The sequence below is a fragment of the Ailuropoda melanoleuca genome, chromosome 5, assembly GCF_002007445.2.
Source record: "Ailuropoda melanoleuca isolate Jingjing chromosome 5, ASM200744v2, whole genome shotgun sequence".
NCBI lineage: Eukaryota > Metazoa > Chordata > Mammalia > Carnivora > Ursidae > Ailuropoda > Ailuropoda melanoleuca.
Window position 1 is genome coordinate 7,072,054 of NC_048222.1, and position 20,525 is coordinate 7,092,578.

Here is a 20,525-nt window from a genome sequence, read left to right on the forward strand (position 1 = left end):
CCCTCCTACCGCGCCCGGGGCCGCCGCGCCAACGCCAAGTTTGCGCCTCGGGAGTTTGCGCGCGTCGCGGCCCCCGGCCTGGTCGCTCGGTCCACGCGAGGGAGGCGGCCGCGCGTGCCTGGGGCAGCCGCCTGCGAGCACCCGGGCTGGAGGACGGCGAGCGGGCTGGCGCGGTCTGGGGCCGGGGCAGCCGCCTCCCGAAGATGCAGGATGGCAGCAGAGCCTCCGTCCAGCCTCTCCTACCGCACCACGGGCTCCACCTGCCTGCACCCGCTCAGCGAGTTCCTGGGCATCCCGCTGGACCAGGTAACCGCGGGCGGCCTGGCCGGGGCTGGGGCGTGGGCGCAGGGACCCTCCTCCCGAGCCACTGCGGGCGTGCGGGCTGGGGGAACATCTTAGCCACAACGCCCCCCACACCCAGCAGATTTTATAGCTACATACACTCGACAGGTGGGCTTTTTTTCTGACTTGATGTTTTTGTCCTGTAAGTGTGAAAAAAAAATTAGTATATCCTGCAAGACAGGTTCAAATGAACTTTGTCTTTTCTTTTTGAGGTTTTGGGTTGCCTCGTTTCCTGTAACCAAGTTCTAAAGTATTCTGATAAATGAATCGAGTGTTTTTTCCATCAGTGTCGTCGAGTCTTTATTATTTTTAATTTAGATATCTCTACTTAAAAGATAAGCTTGATTAGTCTGTAGGCTGTAGCCTATAGCTTTGGAACAGAGACCTGGGTTTTAGACTTTGGCGGTGAAACTTGTTAAATCAGGGGGTGACAGTTATTTTGTACCATGTGCGATGTGCATCGGAAAGGGAGGCGTTAACACACGGACACTGGGGTTTTCCGAGGGGCTTTGCTTTATCCTTGAGATCCCAGACTCCTGAGTGAGTTCGGTTTGTGGGAGAAGAGAGGCACATGGAAGTTAGTTGGACTGTTCAGGAATTGTCTGCTACTATTAAAATAAAAAATGGCAGTAATTCCTGGTAAGAAATCTGCCTGAGGGCTGAGGCTGTCTTACTCATTTTCCTGTCTCTTTAGGTGCTGCAAGCTAGATCTGCTATGTATTTCATAGTCAATAAATACATGTCGATTTTAATGGAATGGGGAGTGCCAGAGGCTGGCTCATTGCATTCTCATTACTAGTGATCTTTTTTTTCCCTTTCTTTTTTCTTTTTTTTTTTTTTTCCCCAAACGGGAGTATACCCGCTGCCCTCTCCACTCACATTCCTTCTGCAAGGAGGAAGTGAGAGCTGGCTGTTTGCCTTGTTCAGATATTGTTTGCTGAACCACCCTTCTACCTGGCTCCCTCCAAGGATCTGATGAAGAGCTCCACCTCGCCCGGCCAGTTGCCTGCTCCTCAGCTGCAAAATCCAGAAAGTTAACAAATCGGGAGAGGTATCAGATGCCCCCTGCTGCTTCTGCAAATTACTCTTCAATTTGTAGTGAGAATGGGAGAGACCCAGGGACCTGGGTAAAGGCAGAGAAATACTAGTAAATCCTTTTGCTCTGAAGCTACCGGAAACTCCCAGCTGAATTTCCTTAAGGGGAGTGTGTTTAGTACTTCAGGCCCAGCCCCACCCCCATCAGAATTTATTTTAATTACATTTTCTGTTTTAAGTTATTAGGCATTGCTAGAGAGAGAGGAATCCAGGGAGGCTTTTTGTATGGAAAGGGATAGTTAGGGGACCAGTTACAACCGGCAGGTGCTAGTATGATGTTATTAAGTGCTTTTTGACTGCATCCACCCCAGCCCTAATCTCCTGGATTTCTGTTTTTAATTAAAAAAAAAAAAAAGAGGAGAAGAGCCTTAAGGATGTTTAAGGCTGGGAGAAAGGGATTTCTGGGATAAACTGCAGGAGAAATGTGGATGAAAGAGCCCTTGTGATCTCTTAGATCTTCCGATGGCTCTAGGAACCTCCGGAAGGCTCACATCTGAGTGACTCTTGAGAAGCACGCATAGGGCAATGCCCCAGCTCGCTCTCGTTTAAGGCCCAGTTTGGGGAAAATCCCAAACCATAAATAATGTGGTTTGAGGCTAAATTGTGGCTTGGGAATTTGGAAGCTTGATGTGTTTTTCACTCTCACACTTTCAAGGCCTTTTTAAGGTCTTAGATGTCAGACTGGACCCGCTCTGCCAGCAAACTTTTGTGACCGCCGGCTGGTATTCAACCTCTAAGAGCCCCAGTGTCCTCATGGGTAAAATCAGAGCCACATTTTGGAGTTGAGAAATTTTATGTAGATATAAAATGCCCTACATCCGAAAGGTCCTTCATTCAGACAGGGTCCCAGCGGGAAACAGAATTTAACTCAACGGGTTGTAATGAAGGAATTTTAATGAACTACTTAGAGGGATGTGGGCAGCTTTCAGGGGATGATGTTCAGGTACCAAAACCTGGCCACAGAAGGGGAAAGGGGAAAGGGGAAGATGTCCTGTGACCATTGCCCAGAGAGAGTTGGATCCAGCCCCTGCTGGGATGCCGGTGGGGAGCAGAAAGAGAACCTCAGCCCTTCTCTCCACCCCACATCCCTTCTGTCTCAAAGTGGTCAGACCCTGCCCATGGGTGGCTGGCCTGGGGTGCCCCAGGGTGGGGGTGCTGTCTGCAGGGTCTCCACCCCCCCCCATAGAACTTGGAAGAGAAAGGTAGAGCCATATCTGGAGGACAGGCCAAGGACAACAGCACAGTCCTTAATAAATGTTTGCTTCTGTCCCATTTAGGAGTGACTAGTTATTGGCCTACAATATGCTGAAAATGATAAACTGTACTTCTGGTTACTCAGCTAGCTCTTTGTACGCCCCTGGAAGACATTATGTCTTTTTCCCCATCTTCACATTTTATGCTTATATTAATAATTTCTGATTTGAAGGCCCTTCCGAAAATGTCTTTGGCTTCTGGGTGTTTCCATGTGGAGTAGCTTATTATTTGCAAAAACTGAAATGTCCGTTGAGCATCCTACTACGTGAGTGAAGGACTCTTTTCTTATTTTTCATTTGCTCCTGTCGTTTGTCTGTTCTGTGAACTCCTGGGGGAAGCTTATGTGGGATCGTGTGGAAAACTCTATGGTTTTCATTTCCAAGGACTTTGCTAGGCTGACATCCTCCTAAAGACGTTAAATGTAAAATCATCCTCTTTAATTAGAAACAAGCAGAACACAGAATTCAGATGCAGAGGGGAGGACATGAATGATGGCGTAGGAACTTCCCCACGTGCTTCACAGATGAGTTTGTTGGAAGTGGCATGTCTAAAACAGCCCGTCTCTGCCTGTCTAGCAAGTATGGTGCTCGGCAACTAGTAAGGTTATTCAGCTAGAAAGCTTCACTTACCCAGGATAAATTAGGCAAGAGCTTTTCCTTTCCCATTTAGAGTGAATCAGGGAGCAAAGGATAAGGGTTTTGCTTTATTTTTTAAGTCATCTGCTCATGCCCTCTCGACTTGGCTTTGGTTGTGGAGTGTGTCACGATCTGCCTTTAAAGTAACCATAGCTTTCAAAGTTTGCAAGACGGGTTTAGCCCCCGTGATGGATGGAGAGTGTTGACGTTATTCATTCGCGTGGTGTGTGGTCATATCCTAGGAGTTGTGAAAGCTGAGAAAGAAAGTTTGCTGGCTTTAAGGAATTTACAATTGAAAAGGGGGCGGTGGAGAGGAGCTCTGGGTGCCAAGGCTTTTTTTACCCACCAGCACCCCAAACTTTTGCGTGTTTGCATGAAGTATCAATTCATTGTTGAATTAGGATTCCTTGTCTGGGTTTCATTCCCCCCCCCCAATCAGATAAAGAGAAAGGGAAAAATAGCCCAGGACAGAAGAACTCAGGAAATGGTCTTGAGATGAAAGCAGCAAAGGTTTAGGACAATGAACGTAAGCTTGCATTATAGTTTAAAAGGCTGGGGGAACGAAGACCCGCTCTAAAGACCTGGCATTCTTGACCAGTGGTGAGACCAGTAGTGAGTTTCCATTATTCCACTGGGGCCTCTGACCACAAAGTTTCTTTCCTTGCCTGGAGCTTTTCGTCCCTGGTTGGTTCCCTTGTCCATTCTTGGAAAGCCCAACCTTCACATCTCTTCTTACCTCAGTCTTGCCCTTGGTGCAAAGCTCAGCTCATATTCCACACTCATTATTCAGTCAATTAAATATTTATCTAATGCTCTCAGTGCCCGGTCCCTGGCCAGGCAGTAGAAATACAAGGATGAAAAAAATCCAAGTCCCTGTCGCGCAAGAGTTTCTGTACCAGTAGAGGAGACAAAGGACCCGTGTAAGTCACAAGTGCTGTATACTCACCAGCTCGCGCAGGTGCTAACAGAGGTTTGTAGATGGCACCCTGGTGGAACTGAGAAAAGAAAGGCACAGGACATGTTGGATTCCTGTAGAATTTACTATTTACCTTTGACACGCTTTACATTTGACACTTAGGAAGCATTCCCTCCTATTGTGAATTAGCTTGCTATGTTTATATGCTGAATTTCCAACTAATTTAAAGTCTCCTCGAGGTAGAGATTGTATCCCTCCTTGTGTTCCAAGGAAATAGTGGGTACTCAACAAATATGTATCATTAGTAACAAATGCACCAATGATAATGATATGCATTATCAAACGTCAGCATTAAGAAGCTTGTTTTTAAAGCCGACAGCGGATCGGCCTTTGTAGGGGGAAGGGTCCTTTGCCTGACCCACCCCCTCCATTGATGCTGCCTCCAGGCTGTTCCCTTGGGTTTCTGACTTGAACAGTCTGCTCTGCCCCTTGGGGCTTTCCAGTTCATCCCAGCTCAGGCTGGGTGCGGGCTCAGCCCGGCAGAAAGCTACTTTAGTTTTCTTTTTTGGCCTCAGTAGTTCCTGCAAAGTCAGGTCTGCTCTCCCCTTAATACCCCTTCATTGCCTGATATTGAAAATGATTGGCCAGCAGGAGAAAAATAAGTTGGTGGGACTGCAAACACATAGTGAGCTGTGTTCCCCCAGAATTCCTTGGGGTGCGTTGGGCTGTGATGATTTGAACGGGAATACAGTGGGGCTCATCCTCAAAAATCTTGCTGGGTGAGGCAGGGACAGAAGCGTCAACTGGTGTAACTCACGTGCCGTACTTGGACTGGCATCAACCTGGACACTGGTTAAAAATGTGCATTCTCTGCCTAGTGCCCCCATCTGCTGCTCTGGGGGCAGGCACCGCCCTGGGTGGTTTAGTGAGCCCCCCCCCCAAAGTCTGAGAACCAGTGCTGCCCACAGCTCACTGGGATACAAATTAATCGAGCATAGTGGAGGCAGAATGGAGGGAAAGATCTCTGCTTTGTTGTGGGGAGGGGATGAGGTGTGGTTGTCAGAGAGAATCTCACAGGTGAGGAAGGCACAAGTCGGGTCTTGCAGGACGAAGGAGAGTTTATCAGGCACAGTGGGCAGAAAGAACAGCACATACAGAGGTGTGGACCAGTGAAACTGATTTGTTCTAGGACCTGAGAGCCCACTGAAGTGGGTGGTGGGCTGCTGGGTGCGGACTGAGGGATCTGGGTTGGGGAAGGGGGGGGTCACGCCACCAGGAAGCTGAAGGACTCTGGTGAGGTGTCTGCACTTCATCCTGCAGACCAAGGGTCTGTAACCCTTTTCTGTAAAGGGCCAGACAGTAGATATTTTGGCTTCACAGGCCCCGCAGCCTGTTACAACTACTCAACTCTGTCATTGCGTGAAAGCAGCCATAGGTAATAAGTAAATAATTGACCATGGCTGTATTCTCATGAAACTTCATTAATGGACACTTCTGAAATTTGAGTTTCATATATATTTTTTTTTTACGGCTCTAGAAAATTATATGTCTTTTTTTTTTCTTTTTTTTTTTTTTTTAAAAGATTTTACCCACCCATTTGACACAGAGAGAGAGGGAGAGTGCACACAAGCAGGAGGAGCGTCAGGGAGAGGGACAAACAGACTCTCCGCTGAGCAGGGAATCCTACCATGGGGCTCGATCTCAGGACCCTGGGATCATGACCTGAGCCGAAGGCAGACACTTAACTGACTGAGCCACCCAGGCATCCATGTATATCTTTTAAAAAATTTTTTTACTTAAATTCAAATTAGTTGGCATATACTGTATTATTAGTTTCAGGGATAGAATTTAATGATCCATCAATTACCTATAACCCTCAGTGCTCATCACATCAGAGTTTCATCTGATTTTTAATGCATCAGGAAATTTTCTTCTCTTGATCACTTTCAACCCTTAAAAAATAAAAAACACTTTTTTTTTTTGTTTTTTGTTTTTTTAAGCAGACAGTCCACACAAAAACAGGCAGTGGGCAGGATTTGGCCCGAGGACTGGATTTTGCTGACCCTTTCTAGACTCATCGTCCTTACATTTTGGTGCATGTTTCTGGGATCTGGCCCAGACTGGGGAATGCAAATGTCAGGATGGAGGGGCTCCCCAGGTGATTCTCAGGCCAACTGAAGTTTAGGGTCACTGCTACCATCAAAGGGAGGGCCCCGAAGGGCTTAAGTCCTGCAAAGATTTTCACTTTGTGACATTTTGTGAAGCCGTGTGGGACTCCTGGCTGAAGGCTGCAGGGAAGGAGGCGGGGCGGGGTCCGAGGGTGAGTGAAGGTGTACGGCCGTCTTTTTGGGGCAGCGGAGAAAGAGGCGCCCCAGGTCAATTTAATGCGGTGCTGAGTGTAACCAACCCACTGAAAATCACACGTTTTTAGAGGCACGAGTTTGTGCCAACATGTGATTTTTCTCTTTCCGCAGCTCCTCCCAGGAGCAAAAGTAAAACCGTTGGACGTTTGCAGAGAAGGTTGCTGGAAAGTTAAGAAGGAAAGGTGTTGAAAGATGCTGACAAGTACTTGGAAGGGATGGGAATGAGAAGGGAAACAGCCCCTTCTCATTGGAGTTTGGAGGGACGCTGAGGGGCAGGTGGAGAGGAAGGGAGGGCTGGGGGCTGGTGGAGTGGAAGATTCTAGGGAAGCTTTTCCGGGCAATGACGAAAGTCTGGGTGTGGACGTGGGAGGAGGGCTGACAGTGGGGCTCAGCCAGCCCTGGGAACCGGGGGATTTGGCAGACTTCCTCCCAAAGATCGAAGCAGGTGAACTGGGGGATGTGAGCTGGAGAGAAAGGCCGAGCGGTAGCGAAGTGCTCTAGGTTGGTAGATTCTGAGAGTGTGAGGCCAGGCTGGAGAGGGCAGTGCCTGCTCTCAGGCGCTCAGACACCTGCTCTGCTCGCACCACCAAGGCTGGGAGGGAAGGAAGAGAGCTGGGAAGGCACTGAGGGTTTTGGGTAGAGCAGAGGGAGGGCTTTGTAGAGGTCAGCAGAGGGAGGGAGGTCTGCGGTGGGATGATGAGTCATGGAGGAGGAAGTCAGGAGTGGCAAGTGGTTGCAAGTTGACAAGGGGAGCTTGGTGGCTGGGTACTAGGGTTGGGATGAATGGCAGGCTTCTTTCTGGGCAGGTCGGGCTGGCCCCTCAGGGATCCTGGACCGATCCTGAACACTGCAGTCTTTCCTGGGTCTGTGCACGAATGTGGTAGAAAGTTCCGTGGTGGTTCAGAGGAGGTAGAAGGCATCTTGCAGAGATGGTCTGAGAATATCAAGCGATAAGATGTGTTGAGGGAGTCTTGAGGAAGAAACTCCAAATTCCATAGAATCGAGAGGACAGGGCTGGTGGAGTTGGGGACTGTCCCTCAGTCCGGCCCTGCAGGAGAATGAGCAGTCTCCATTCTAGGGGGCTCTGGGGGAGTCCGGGAGTTGGGTGGCCCCACTGGAAAGTGCTGACTGCTGTCTCAGTCTGGTGGCTTAACTTGGCAATAATTGAAGGGAGAACGGGGAGAGTGCAGGAGTGACCATAAACTTCCTGGCATTTTAAGCAGAAGCCTAGTGCGTCCTGGAGCTTCAGCCTTCCTGTTGTGGAACAAGAGGTGGTTCTTCACAACCTGGCCTCAGTTTACCTGTCTGGCTTGATGACACCAGCAACTCTGTATATTGAATGCTTGTGCTATCAGCCATCCAGTCGGCCGCTCTGCGCACATTATCTCATTTAACTGGTATGACCACACTGAAAGCTATGCCAAACGTTTCCACTGAAGCAGTGGGCCTAGGCAGAGGTGGGATTTGAACCCAGGGCTGTCTGACGGCTGTGCTCCTAGGCACTGCACTGCAGGCCACCCACCACTTATTGCCCCGTGTACGGTGCTGTCACCGCAGGGGACTGTTGATGTCTTGCACCTCAATGCAGTGTGCCTTTCGCACCTGCCGGCTTCCTGCCCGCACCCTTCCCTCTCTCTGAGCCTCGTCCTTCCCCGTTCTCATTTGCTAGCTCACCTCCTCCTGCTCTCTGTCACCCTGGCCTTGCTGTCTCCCTGTGCTCCCGGGCCAGATGGGTCCCTTCTTTTTTTCCCTGTCTCCCCACAGCACTCTGCATACCACATCATGGGTCTTACCTTATGTCTTTGATATGTATTGGTCTTTCCGCCTTGCCTGGCTCTGGGAGGCTTCTTTCAATAGGTCCTTAGTAAGCACCATATGCCAAATACTGGGTGAGAGTGGGGATACAGAGATTAGTGAGGGTCTGTGCCCGGGGTCTAGCCAGGCGTGGGGTAGTGGGGACTCCTGGGAGCTGCTGCCTTAGGAGGAGAAGGGGAGTGTGCTGGGCTGGGGCCAGGTGGGACGGGCAGAATATTCCAGGAAGAGGACACTGTTTGAGCAAAGGTACTGACTGGGACTTGACTGGAGAAAAGGTGCACATTCTTTGTGGGCGGTGAATGGAGATGAATCTTCGTCGTCTCGGTGTGCTTAGTACAGTGCAGGAATTTAATAAATGCTCATTGAAGTGGAATTTTATTTACATTCTTGCATTGGAATGAAGGAGTCAGTTAAGTTAGACTTGGGAGCCAGTTCATTTTACCAACTGGTTAGGTCTGTATCTCATTATTTGGAACCTGCATTTCGGTTGATAGGCCCATTTCTTTCTTTTCTTTTTTTTTTTTTTNGCATTATCTCCTCCAGTGCCGTCCATGTTGCAGCAAATGTTGAGAATTCGTTCTTTCTGATAGCTGAGTAATATTCCATTGTATATATGGACCACAGCTTCTTAATCCAGTCATCTGTTGAAGGGCATCTCGGCTCCTTCCATGATTTGGCTATTGTGGACAATGCAGCTATGAACATTGGGGTGCATATGGCCCTTCTCTTTACTACGTCTGTATCTTTGGGGTAAACACCCAGTAGTGCAATGGCTGGGTCATAGGGTAGTTCAATTTTTAACTTTTTAAGGGACCTCCACACTGTTTTCCAGAGTGGCTGTACCAACTTGCATTCCCACCAACAATGTAGGAGGGATCCCCTTTCTCCACATCCTCTCCAACAATTGTTGTTTCTTGCCTTGTCTATCTTTGCCATTCTAACTGGCGTAAGGTGGTATCTCAGTGTGGTTTTGATTTGAATTTCCCTGATGGCTAATGATTTTGAACATTTTTTCATGTGTCTGTTAGCCATTTGTATGTCTTTTGGAAAAGTGTCTGTTCATATCTTCTGCCCATTTTATGATTTGTTTATTTGTTTCTCGTGTATTGAGTTTGAGAAGGCCCATTTCTGATGGAGGCCCATTTCTGATGGAGGAGTTAATGGAAGGCCCGGTTACGGATAGCTGATAGGAGTTAATGGAAGGCCCAGTTGCGGATAGCTGGAGGTCACGCCTGGCTTGTTTAAACGTAAAATTCTCCATTTCCGTTTTCATCACGTGGAGTCTCTTGATGTATGCATTCCTTGGAGTTATAAATGCAGATATTAATGTCAGTTTGGGGCCAGTGTTCTCAGATTTGTGTGAACAACCCGGGGAAGTCTCCTTTAGCAGCCCATGGTCAGTTCCCACTTGTGAAAGGTGCCATATACCCAAGAACATCTAAGAGTCTTGCAGCATGGCCTCTGAATTACATTTGTCAAGAAAGATTTCTGAAAAAGATTCTGTCTCAGGAGATACAATCTGAAAAATATGTTTTGTAGCAGCGACTTGTAAAAGGAATTCAGAATGTGTAACTTAATAACAGTACTTGGTGATGTGCTTTCCAGAAGCTTTCTATTTTAAGTAAGTCAACCCTTTCAGTAAACAAGATAAAGGGGAAACTTGGTGCAGTCTTATTAATGGCAATTTCTTGCAGTTTCGCCAAGGATCAGTGTAATCAGTGGGAAAAGTAACTTCATGTAGTTTATACTGGTTAAAAATGTGCTTTATCGAAAGACCACCATCCCTTTGGGCTTACGAAATGTGACCACCTACCAACAGGATGAACTCATTAACCCGTCTGTAATGCGTTTTTTAGTTATCCAGAAGATGTGCCCTTGGTGAATCAGGTGTCGACCCCCATGTAATAGTGGGACTTTGCCTACAACTTCTACAGTTGTGAGTGGTTAATCTTTTATGTATTAGTAATATCAATCTGATTCGAAGTAGGGTTTGGAAAGTCCGTAGCAGCATTAAAGCAATTTTAAATGTTGAATGCAGATTTCTGCGCTGATAGTGTGGGGATTTCCCAACCTTCTTATTACAAATATTCCATTCTCAGGTGTATTTACCAAACAACAACTCAGAGCTCAGGTTCTAGCCTCATTTGCAAAAGAGCGAAGGAGGGGAGTACACTTGAACAGTTTTTGTTCCTGTGGTTCTAACTTCTTACTTCAAACAAGGAATGAAAATGAAAAAGACAGTGGTTTGCCCCCCAGCACCCCCAATGAGCAGAGGTAGTCCGCAGGAGGTTGCTAAGGCCTGGAGGAAGTTGCTAAATTCAAAAGTCATTTTGTGAAATTCCATGAAGTGGTTTAACTGTGAATGTTAAAGCCAAGTTAAAGCCTATTCTTTTTTTTCCCTCTCGGCATTATATTTTACTCTTTGTTTTTAATTAATTAATTAATTAAAACCTTAATAATTATTTTTAACTAATTTTGTGCTTTTTATTTTGTATAAGTACAGTAAAAAAATTAGTTTTCTGATGTGGCAGCTTATATGCTTAATATCAAAATCACAGAAAAGAGGATATAATGAGGGGTTCCCCCCCCCCCCGCTTCCCTTCCTTTGCAGCTGCCTGGATCCCCTCCCTGCCAGTGGCACCCTTTCAGAAGCAGGCTGTGCATACTCATGCACAGAATCTTTTTGTCTGTTTTTCTGATAGTGTACAGCTCTTCCACTCCTTGCTTTTTTTTTTTTTTTAACTTAACAGTGGTCTCGTAGGGAGTGATTCGTATCTGTATACACAGAGCTCTTGTGACATTTGACTTCCTTTCTGACTTTTACTGAGAGTTCTGTTTCTATGCTTCTAGGAACAGCCTTGTCCCTTAGCCAAGGCTGACAGTGTTGGTGGGGGTGGTGGGCGAGGAGGTTGGGGAGGGGTCTTCCCATGTTGGCACCGCCTCCTCTGGTCTCATTCCCAAGGACGATGGTACTAAACAGCAAAAATTCAACTGAGTGAATTTAAAGATCAAATTGGTTTTATTCAGCCTTTCATGAATCGGGCAGCATCTCTTCTAGCAACAGAAAGGAGCTCCACCAAGCTGTGGAAAAGGGAAGATTTTTAAATGCAAAAAGGCGGGGAGGACGGGAGAAAGAAATTATTATCAAAGAATGCATTGTTTCAGGCAAGGTCCCCTTCCTAAGGGGATCAGAAGGGTGTCTTGGGAGGGATTATCTCACTAGTGCTGACCAGGTAATTCCAAGTTGATTGGTTAAAGTTTACATTCCTAGGGAGTTGAAACTGCCCTTAGGTTTGGTGTTAAGTCTTTGCTGATTGGGGCTTAGCACAGGTGACTCCAATTTAGGCCTGCTTTCTCCTTTATAACGATGGAGAGCACCAAGGACCCCTTCCAATAGCTGCATGTGGTGAAGAGAGAGATTGGGGCTTGTTGCCAGTTTCCCCTCAGATGGAGAGAATTACACTCTGGAGTGAGGATGAGAATATGAAAGATCCCCGCAATCCTCGAGTCCCAGGGATGAAAATGGCTCTGCCTCTAACCAGCCTGGCATGGGCTGCACTTGCCCAGACCTCTTGGTATGCCCATCTGCCAGAAACCTATTTAGGTCTCGAAGTCTGTGATTGCAGAATCTTCAATAGTAGCAAGGACGGCTTGGTTTTACATCACAAAGAAACACTTTTTGAGGGTAAAGCCCACAAACCATGGTCTTTATTTTCCACCTTTTAGTGGATGTAGCTACAAGGATTGTACATATATAATTTACTTTCTTATTTCTGCAAATGAAATGTGTGCATTTTGGTGCACGTTGGCTGAAGTGAGTTAACCTTTGGGGTTCTGGAATCATCTCTCTTCTCTCACCTCTGTTGGGGTGGAAGAAATTTTCTTTGCCCTTCACAGACCTTCTAGCTGGACTAAGAATCAAATTCACATGAGACAGATTAACAGGAGAAAATAAAATTTAATAGGGTATGTACAAGGAATCCATACAAACATGGAAATTCCAAAGACAGGCCATATGAAGAAGGGCTGAGCTATATGCTGTCCTGAGCTAAGAAGAGGGGAAGGGTCTGGCGATTCAAAGGGGAGGAAGACCATTAGCAGGAAGGGTTGCCCTGGAATGCAAATGAATTTCTAGGTAAAGAGGAATCTCTGTTAATAGCTCTCTTCCTGGTACCAGCTGTCCTTTCCAATGTAAGTTTAGGCAGTGGAGGGGGAGGTAAAGAGCTTTTCCTAAACCTGCTGGATTTTGATTGCTTTTAACTCAAAATAATCTTCATGCCAAAGTGGCCTGTCTTGGGACAGCCCACCCTTGACCACCACACCCCCTTGTTAGAACAAGATCAGAATTTAGGAATTTGTGTGCTTTATTCTAGAAAAGAGATCATGTAAAGGAGATCTGCTATTTCTTGTCCAGTAGGGCTGTTGAGCTGTTTTTCCTCCTGTATCCATTCTTCTCCAAACAATACATGTTCACTTGTCTGTAGATTATTTAACAAAAGGGAAGCAAACGAACATTTATATGAAATTATATTCAGAGGGCCATCTTATACAAATGTGGAGCAAAGGACAAAATGATTTAAAAATTTTTTTTAACGTAAAGTGCCTGTGATGTGGGAAATAAGGGCAAAAAAAATATTACATTTCCTTACTACATATAACTCATTGACAAGTCCTTGAAACAGGCAGAGTGACCTTCCTCCGGGAGCTCAGCTGCCTCGATGTTGACACTTTGCTAAGGGCAAAAGGCAATCATAGCCTGATTCCCCAGGATCCTGTGAGTCTACTTTAACATTTCAACATTCCTTTGGAAACTACCTTTATCTCTTACCAACACCCCCCTCCCCAGATATATGTTAGCAAACATCCTGCTAGTATATGGCCCACTGATATTGATCTGAGGGGTCTCATGACTAAGATTCACTAGACAGTAATAAATGACCTTTTCCTTACAAGAGCTAGCCCCTTCAAGGTCCTGAGAACCTTGTTTCCAAAATACCTTGGAGGTTTGTGCTGTCCCTAACCCCCACCCAACTTGAAAGTAATATAGTGAGTCACCTGTCACAACCAAAGTGCAGCTCTTTCTGCCCAGGGGTCCCGTCCCCGTGCTTTAATGAAGCTACCTTTTTGCACTGAAGATGTCTCAAGAATTCTTTCTTGACCGTTTGCGCGGGACTCCATTTCCGTATCACCTGGAGGTGGAGTTTACAAAAGGGTATAGTAGTAGACTATTGCACATTTATTTTCGTAATCTCAGCCTCATTGAGTTAACATTTACCTCAATTTTATAGTTAGCTTTACTAAGTTGCAAAACTTAAGTTGATTTATGTGGTTTTTATCTTTCTACTGAAGTATTCAAGTGTCTTTAGACCTGTCTTTATCTGATTGCCATTTCTGTTATCTTAGTTTAAAAAAAGAGCAAAATGTGGTTGTAAACTAAAAATAATCCTTTCATCAAGATTTAGGGTGGGACTCAATTTCTTCATACCAATGAACAATGAATTATGAGTGTGCATCTTAGCGAGATGGAATCGTAGAGAGAATTTGAAGGAAGGCAGTGAGCTATAAAACAATTTAGAAATTGACCACTTATTAGTTTTTTTTTTTTTTTAAGGTTTTATTTATTTGAGAGAGAGAGCATGAGTGCGGGGCAGGGAGAGGGAGAAGCAGGCTCCCCGCTGGGCAGGAAGCCCTCTGTGAGGCTCGATCCCTGGACCCTGAGATCACCACCTGAGCCAAAGGCGGACACCCAACCGACTGAGACACCCAGGAGCCCCCACTTACGAGTTTTTATGAGAGCTGGAAAACCATATCTTGTACACTTGGCAACCTTCAAACCTTTATTAGAGTAATACATGTCTAGCTTTGGTCCTCTGTTGGAAAGTTTCCAGAAGAATTGGAATGTTAGAAAAGAGTGATGAAATGGTCATAGGAACAACTTAACTTCACAATTACATGAAGATTGCTAAACTTTGGAAATTGAGTAAGAAAAGTGACTAAGGATAGCAAAAGCCAGGGCATGGCAGGGCCATCAGTGAAGACCTTAAAATGCTGGTTAGGCAACTGTAGGTGGGGTGCACCAGTCATGCATCTCATTTCCCCAAGAAAGCCTTGAACATGGTTGCCCCGGAGAGCTCCTTTGTTGTGTTATTTTGTAATTAGCCCTCAGAAGCTCAAGTGGAAATACCAGGGGTGTCAGCAGTATTTTAGGAAATGACTTGCACATCTTTGAAAGATTGCCCTTTGCTTTGTAGTAGTTGGATCACATTCTTCGGTAACTTTTTTTTTTTTTAACTTTTTGTTTTGGAGTAATTTTAGATTTATGGAAAAATTGTAATGATAGTCCAAGGAGTTTTTATATATGCCTCAGCCAGTTTTCCCCAGTGTCAGCATCTTACATTACCATAGTGCCTTTGTCAAAACTAAAAAAATCAACATGGATATATAACTATTGAATAAATTTCAGACTTTTCAGATTTCACCAGTTTTTCCACTAATGTGCTCTTTTGATTCCAGGATCCTGTACCTTGCAATTCACCCATTTAAAGTGTACAGTTCAAAATCTTTTATAGTATCGTCACACAGTTGTGTACCCATTGTCACAATCTAATTTTGGAACATTTTTGTCCCGCCTGCCCCAGAGAAATCCCCGTATCATTAGCAGTTCCCACTTCTTCCCAAATCCTACCTCTCCTTGTCTCCTCCTGCACAGTCCCTGGCAACCACTAACCTACATTCTTTCTCTGTAAATTGACCTATTCTGGCTGTTTCCTATAAATGGAGTCATACAATGTGTGGGGTTTTTTGTGTGTGTGTGTGTGTGTGTGTGTGTGTGTGTGTGTGTGATGGGTTTCTTTAATTTTCAAGGGTCTTGAAGTCTCCTTGCAGAATCAAGAGTTTTGATTGGGTGCTCATGCTCTGTGTATTTTAACTGTGGGGATATTTTGAGACCTAGGTTTAAAGCACAATCCTTTTTTTTTTTTTTTTTTGAGGGAACACAGCAGGGGAGAGGGAGGAAGAAGCAGGCTCCCAGCCGAGGAGCCCGATGTGGGACTCGATCCCAGAACCCCGGGATCACGCCCTGAGCCGAAGGCAGTCGCTTTAACGACTGCGCTACCCAGGCGCCCCTAAAGCACAATCCTTTTAAGCAAATTTGGGTTTCCTTCTGCCAGGGCACCTGGGAGCACTCCCAATCCGGGCTCACTTAAATTGCGTTTTCTGCTTTGGATTTTTTTTTTTTTGGCCATACAGGGCATGTAAATTTAGGCCTCCGAACTCATTCTCAGGGGAGACTTTGTACATTTTGTCTCTCCACCGAGAGTCACAGCCCGTATAAACACACATCCCACTGTCTTGGCTGGGAAGAGCGATTTTCCCTAGTGAGGGGTTGCCTTTCAGGAGTTTAAGAGCAGCCCTGGCTTCCCAGCATGTCTTCACTTCACACAGAGTTTCCAGTTCTTCCTCCCACCTCTGCTTTCTCAGCTTGCTTTGTCTCAGGTGCCGAAACTCTGGACTCTCTGGAGCACATGCCAGTGTAATGTCTGATTTCTGCTTTTTTGCATTTCTGCTTTCTTGTATTTCTGGCTTCCGAGGAATTTTCTTCCTTTCCTACCAGTTCAGCTGTGCATGAAAATGATCAAGCATGTCAACAAGAGCTCATGTGTACCTTAATAGATATAGATGATTTGCATGTAGGAATATTTTCAGATGTGTGTCTGTTCAAGAGTCAGTGTATACACGTATTTCCTTTCACTGTCGGCTGGAAGGGTCTGCAGGGAGTGACAGTCCATTAGCAGTGAGAACACCTATACCCAGATCTTGGTTTCTAATACCTTTCTCCAAAACAAAATAAAAAACAAAAGCTCCTAGTGATGAGAATGTGTCAAATGGACATAGGAGCCCCCCAAGAGAGCTTGGAATGGCGAGAGCTGGAAACATTTGAGCAAGAAAGTAAAGAAGCCTTAGATTATAGAAGTATAAATTATTGATCTATAATCTATAGACTATAAGCCAAAGTACAAAACACACATCAGTGAGTTCATGCTGATATAAATAAATAAGTGAATAAGTAAATAATAGGGGGAAAATAGACACATCTCCTTGCAGAAGAATTCCAAATAATACTCTTCCCTCAGGGAGGGGGTAGTAGAACTTTCCACTCCATGAGTGTGACTTCCTTCCAAAGAGGATAGTGTGGAAAGGGAAGGCGGGGGAGAGTAGTTGGACAGTGCAGGAACTTAATAAGCCTCAGCCTTGTGACAAAGGTCAACATCAGCAGTGGTCATTATATTGGTAGTGCGTTACCCTTAATATGGTGTAGGGAAAGGGACACTTCTGTCATCTTTCTTTCCAAAACCCAATACCCTTGTCTAATTATGAGAAAAACATCAGACAAATCCCAGTCGTGGGAGTCTACAAAGTACTAGATGAGAACTCCTCAAACTGTCAAGGTCATCAAACGCCAGAAAAGTCTGAGAAACTGTTATAACCAAGCGGAGCCTAAAGAGATATGACGACTAGATGTGATGTGGTTTCCTGCACGGGATTCTGGGACAGAGAAAGGGCATTACATAAAAACTGAAGAAATCTGAATAAAGTATGTACTTTGTTAATACCAGTGTATTAACATTGGTTCATTAACTGCATAAGATGTAAGGTGCTGGTAACACGGGAAACTGTGGGCTATATGGAGTCTGTACTGTCTTTGCAATTTTTTTGTTAATCTAAAACTGTTCTAGAAAAATAAAGTTTATTTAAAAACTGAAGCTTTTTATTTTTATTGATTTACTTGTTTTTAATCCCAGGAGAGTTAACATACAGTGTTACGTTAGTTTCAGGTGTACAATAGAATGATTCAGTAATTCTGTACGTCACCCGGTGCTTGTCACGGTGTGTACTCTTACTCCCCTCCCCTGTTTCACCCATCCCCCCACCCTGATGCTTTTTGTACTGAAACTAGGATTATTTGTTTTGCCGTAACCGTAAACACGGAACTGCCTGTATTGTCAGAAATGGAAGCTGGGACCAGTATGCTTTAAGAGAATTTTCTAGTCAGAAACAAGGAAAGAAAACATGCTGTTACACTGGTATGTGTTCGTGCTTTAGAATTACTTTTTACCTTAGGGTTGGCTTTATGAAAATCTTCGCATGCACCTAAGTCACTTTCGGTAAAGATGTGAAGGACTTTTGGTTCATCCTGAACCCTCAGGCACCTCATCAGGTAATTTTAATGAATGAATGGTTGTTCCGTAAGATAAATATTTCTCTCCCCCTAACATCAAATAACAGAACCACCCCCGGGCAAAGCTCTCGATGTGTTCACCATTGCTCACTGAGACAGTTCCTCATTAAGTTTTGACCTTGGAAATGCTATTCTGCTTGTCACTTCTCCATTCAACAGCACAAGAATCTGTGCAAAAATCTGCTTATAAGGAATGATGGGATACTAGCTGTATAAAAGTGGACCGAAGTTTAGACCCTGCTGTGCAATTGACATTTGGCTTCCCTCTGAGATCTGCCCTGAGAACTCACCTGGCTCTAGGGCAGTGGGAAGAATGCTAGAATGGACGGTGAGGGGCTGCGTTCTAGGCTGAGAGCTAGTATTTCTTAGACATGTATTGGACAAGCTGTTTAGACGTCCTGAGCTTGATTCCTGGTTTGTAAAATAAGCTAATAATGCCTACAGTACGGGGTTGTTGTGAATATCAGACGAGGTAGGTGATCCCCAGGGAAGGTGTTAGCAGACTGTTCGGTAAACACGGAGGTGTTGTTTGCTCTCATTTCCCCATTGCCAGCTCTGTCCCACTTTTGAATCTAATGGGGAAGAACGCTTGTGTCACAGAGCTGAGCTTCAGTGAGGTGGGTGTGGGTGGTGTTCTGCTAGTATTCGATGCACAGGAAGAAGACACTTGACTTTGCAGATGCTAGGGGAGGAAGGAATTGGGATCCTGCAAGGCAGAAAAGATGGGGCAGACGGAGTAAGGAGTAAGTAAGTAAAGATACGGGTGACAGGTGGAAGGAAAGCTTTATTTTTTTGGACCCTTGTGAAATGGGAGGGTGACGATCTAAGCTGATATATGAGCAGGTTTCTGTGTACCTAGGAAGTGTGAAAGAACCTTTTTATCAGGTAAACATTACTTATCAACTGAAATGCTGGGGTTAGTTTGGGTGTGTTCTTAACCACCAGAGTGGTTTTGCATGTGGGAATATTAGGAAAATCACCTGTCTTCTAAAGCAGACCCTGAGGCAGTTTTTTTTTTATTATTCAGAGAGGTGGGTATATAAAAGATACAACTTCTTTCTATCTCTTCCAATGAGAAGGAAAATACAGCTTAAACCCTGGGGAGGGATGGGTCATAGATACATGCTTACTTACTCTGTTGTCTGGCAATATTTCTAATTTCAGCTTCTGGGCATAGTGCTAATCTAGCTATAAATAAAGTTTTTACAGTGAGAGCTTCCTATATACTCTGTTCAATAAACACTCTGCACGAATTATCTCACGTAAGCCACGCAACACCCCTACGTGGCAAATCATATCCCCACCATGAAAAACTGGGAAGACCTATGTGACTTGTGTGAGATCCCATGGCTGGTCAGCAGTACAGCTGGGATTTCGACGCAAGAATTTTGGGTTCCAACCCTGGACTCTTATCTACTCTTGTATTTTATGCCTAAAGGTATGAAGTGCAGCCTCAAAGCAGGTGTGGTTAGGAAAATATTTGGGAAATCTGGGAATGAACTAGAATACAAAGCAGTTTTGCAACTGCCCTGTTTGGCTTGTGCAGTGGGGTACCATGACCCGGGGGACATGTTTTGCTCTCCTGTCCATAGCAGGTGATACTGTGCAAGGGCAGGTGGCCTCAGTCCACTCTGTGCTGGGGCAGTCACAACCCCCACCACCAAGGTGTCAGCTTTTAAGAACAACATTGGAAAACTGAGATATAGATAAAGGAAGCTGAGCAGCCTCGTACCTAGTTCATATGAGAATCGTTGAAGGAGGAAGGGTGTTTAACTTAAAGAAAAGCCTTTTATATGATATGATAGCAGTTTTCAGATATTTAAAGGATGTAATTATGCTGTGTCCTCAGCAGAATTAAACTCGAGGGACAGAAACTTTAGGGAGGTAGGTTTCCATTCATCACAAAGTTCCTTATTCCTGAGAGTTGTGTAGATAAAAGAACTGATGACCACTGGAGTTCATGAGACCCCCATCCCTGGCAGTATTCAAGCAGAGTCTGTATGATGACGATTCCTGTCATCAGGAGCTATGCCCTTCCTTCCTGATGTCCCTACCTGCATGCCTGCGTCCTGTTTTTATCCAGTTGCCACTCCACGTGATTCTTGGTTTAGTATTAGTTGACAAGTCAGTGTTTTAAGGAGCAACCTTGCTCGGTGGGCATTTAAAGATCACAAGATCTGTAAATGTTGAGCAATAGAGGAATAGTTAGATTAAATCATGGTATTTTCAAGCTATGGAACCATATGCAAGTATTAGAATGAAGGCAGATTTGAAGGATGTCCATCACATTGAATAAAAGCAAGTTGCTGAACAACATGTATATATGATCCCATGTCTCATTTAAGTTAAAAAAAATCAAAATGCTCTTTCTCTCTCTTTCTAGTTCTGGAATGATAGTTACCAAAATGTAGCTAGTGGTCACAGTGACCTTGACCCTCTCAGTACTCATCCAGATTATTGGGGAGGGCCAAGGAAACCTTAAAATTTTTACGTTTTTCTATTTTTTTTATTTTTATTTTTTTATTTTATTTTTTTCTATTTTTTTTAAACATAGTATTTTGGCATTTAAAAACCTTAAAAGGAAAGAGCTTCAAGACCCAAAGGAGTGAAATAGTTGTGCAAAATAACAGTGTGGTGTGGTGGTTGCTTTGGGGCTGTCCTGGTCACGAAGCCCACAGGGTTGCAGAGGAAGGTGTCAGGAGAGGAAGAAGGTGGAGTTGTTACACACTTGGAGTCCCAAACATCTAGGGAAATGGGACTATGACAGGAACGAGGAAAGTAGAAATAGAGGTTGACTAACAAGGTGAAACAATGTGACTTCTGCTTGGGCCATATTAAGATGAGAGGAGGATTTCAAAAATTAAATG

The 20,525-nt window shown here is 44.9% G+C and overlaps 1 protein-coding gene across 9 annotated transcripts in view; it reads left to right on the plus strand.

Moving 5' to 3' along the window:
• Positions 1 to 6: 6 nt before the first annotated feature.
• MBOAT1 (membrane bound O-acyltransferase domain containing 1) overlaps positions 7 to 20,525 on the plus strand; it is a 115,725-nt gene continuing 95,206 nt past the window's right edge. For 7 of the 9 annotated variants that reach the window (XR_004625361.1, XR_004625362.1, XM_019805691.2 and 4 more), the window contains exon 1: positions 7 to 306. Coding sequence is in view for 4 of the 9 variants with exons in the window: in XM_019805691.2 (XP_019661250.2) it covers positions 211 to 306 (96 nt within the window). In the remaining 5 variants the exon portion in view is untranslated. Of the gene's footprint in view, positions 307 to 1,269; positions 1,394 to 20,525 lie in introns of all 9 variants that reach the window. The other 2 variants (XM_034660266.1, XM_034660269.1) reach the window with 1 other exon arrangement.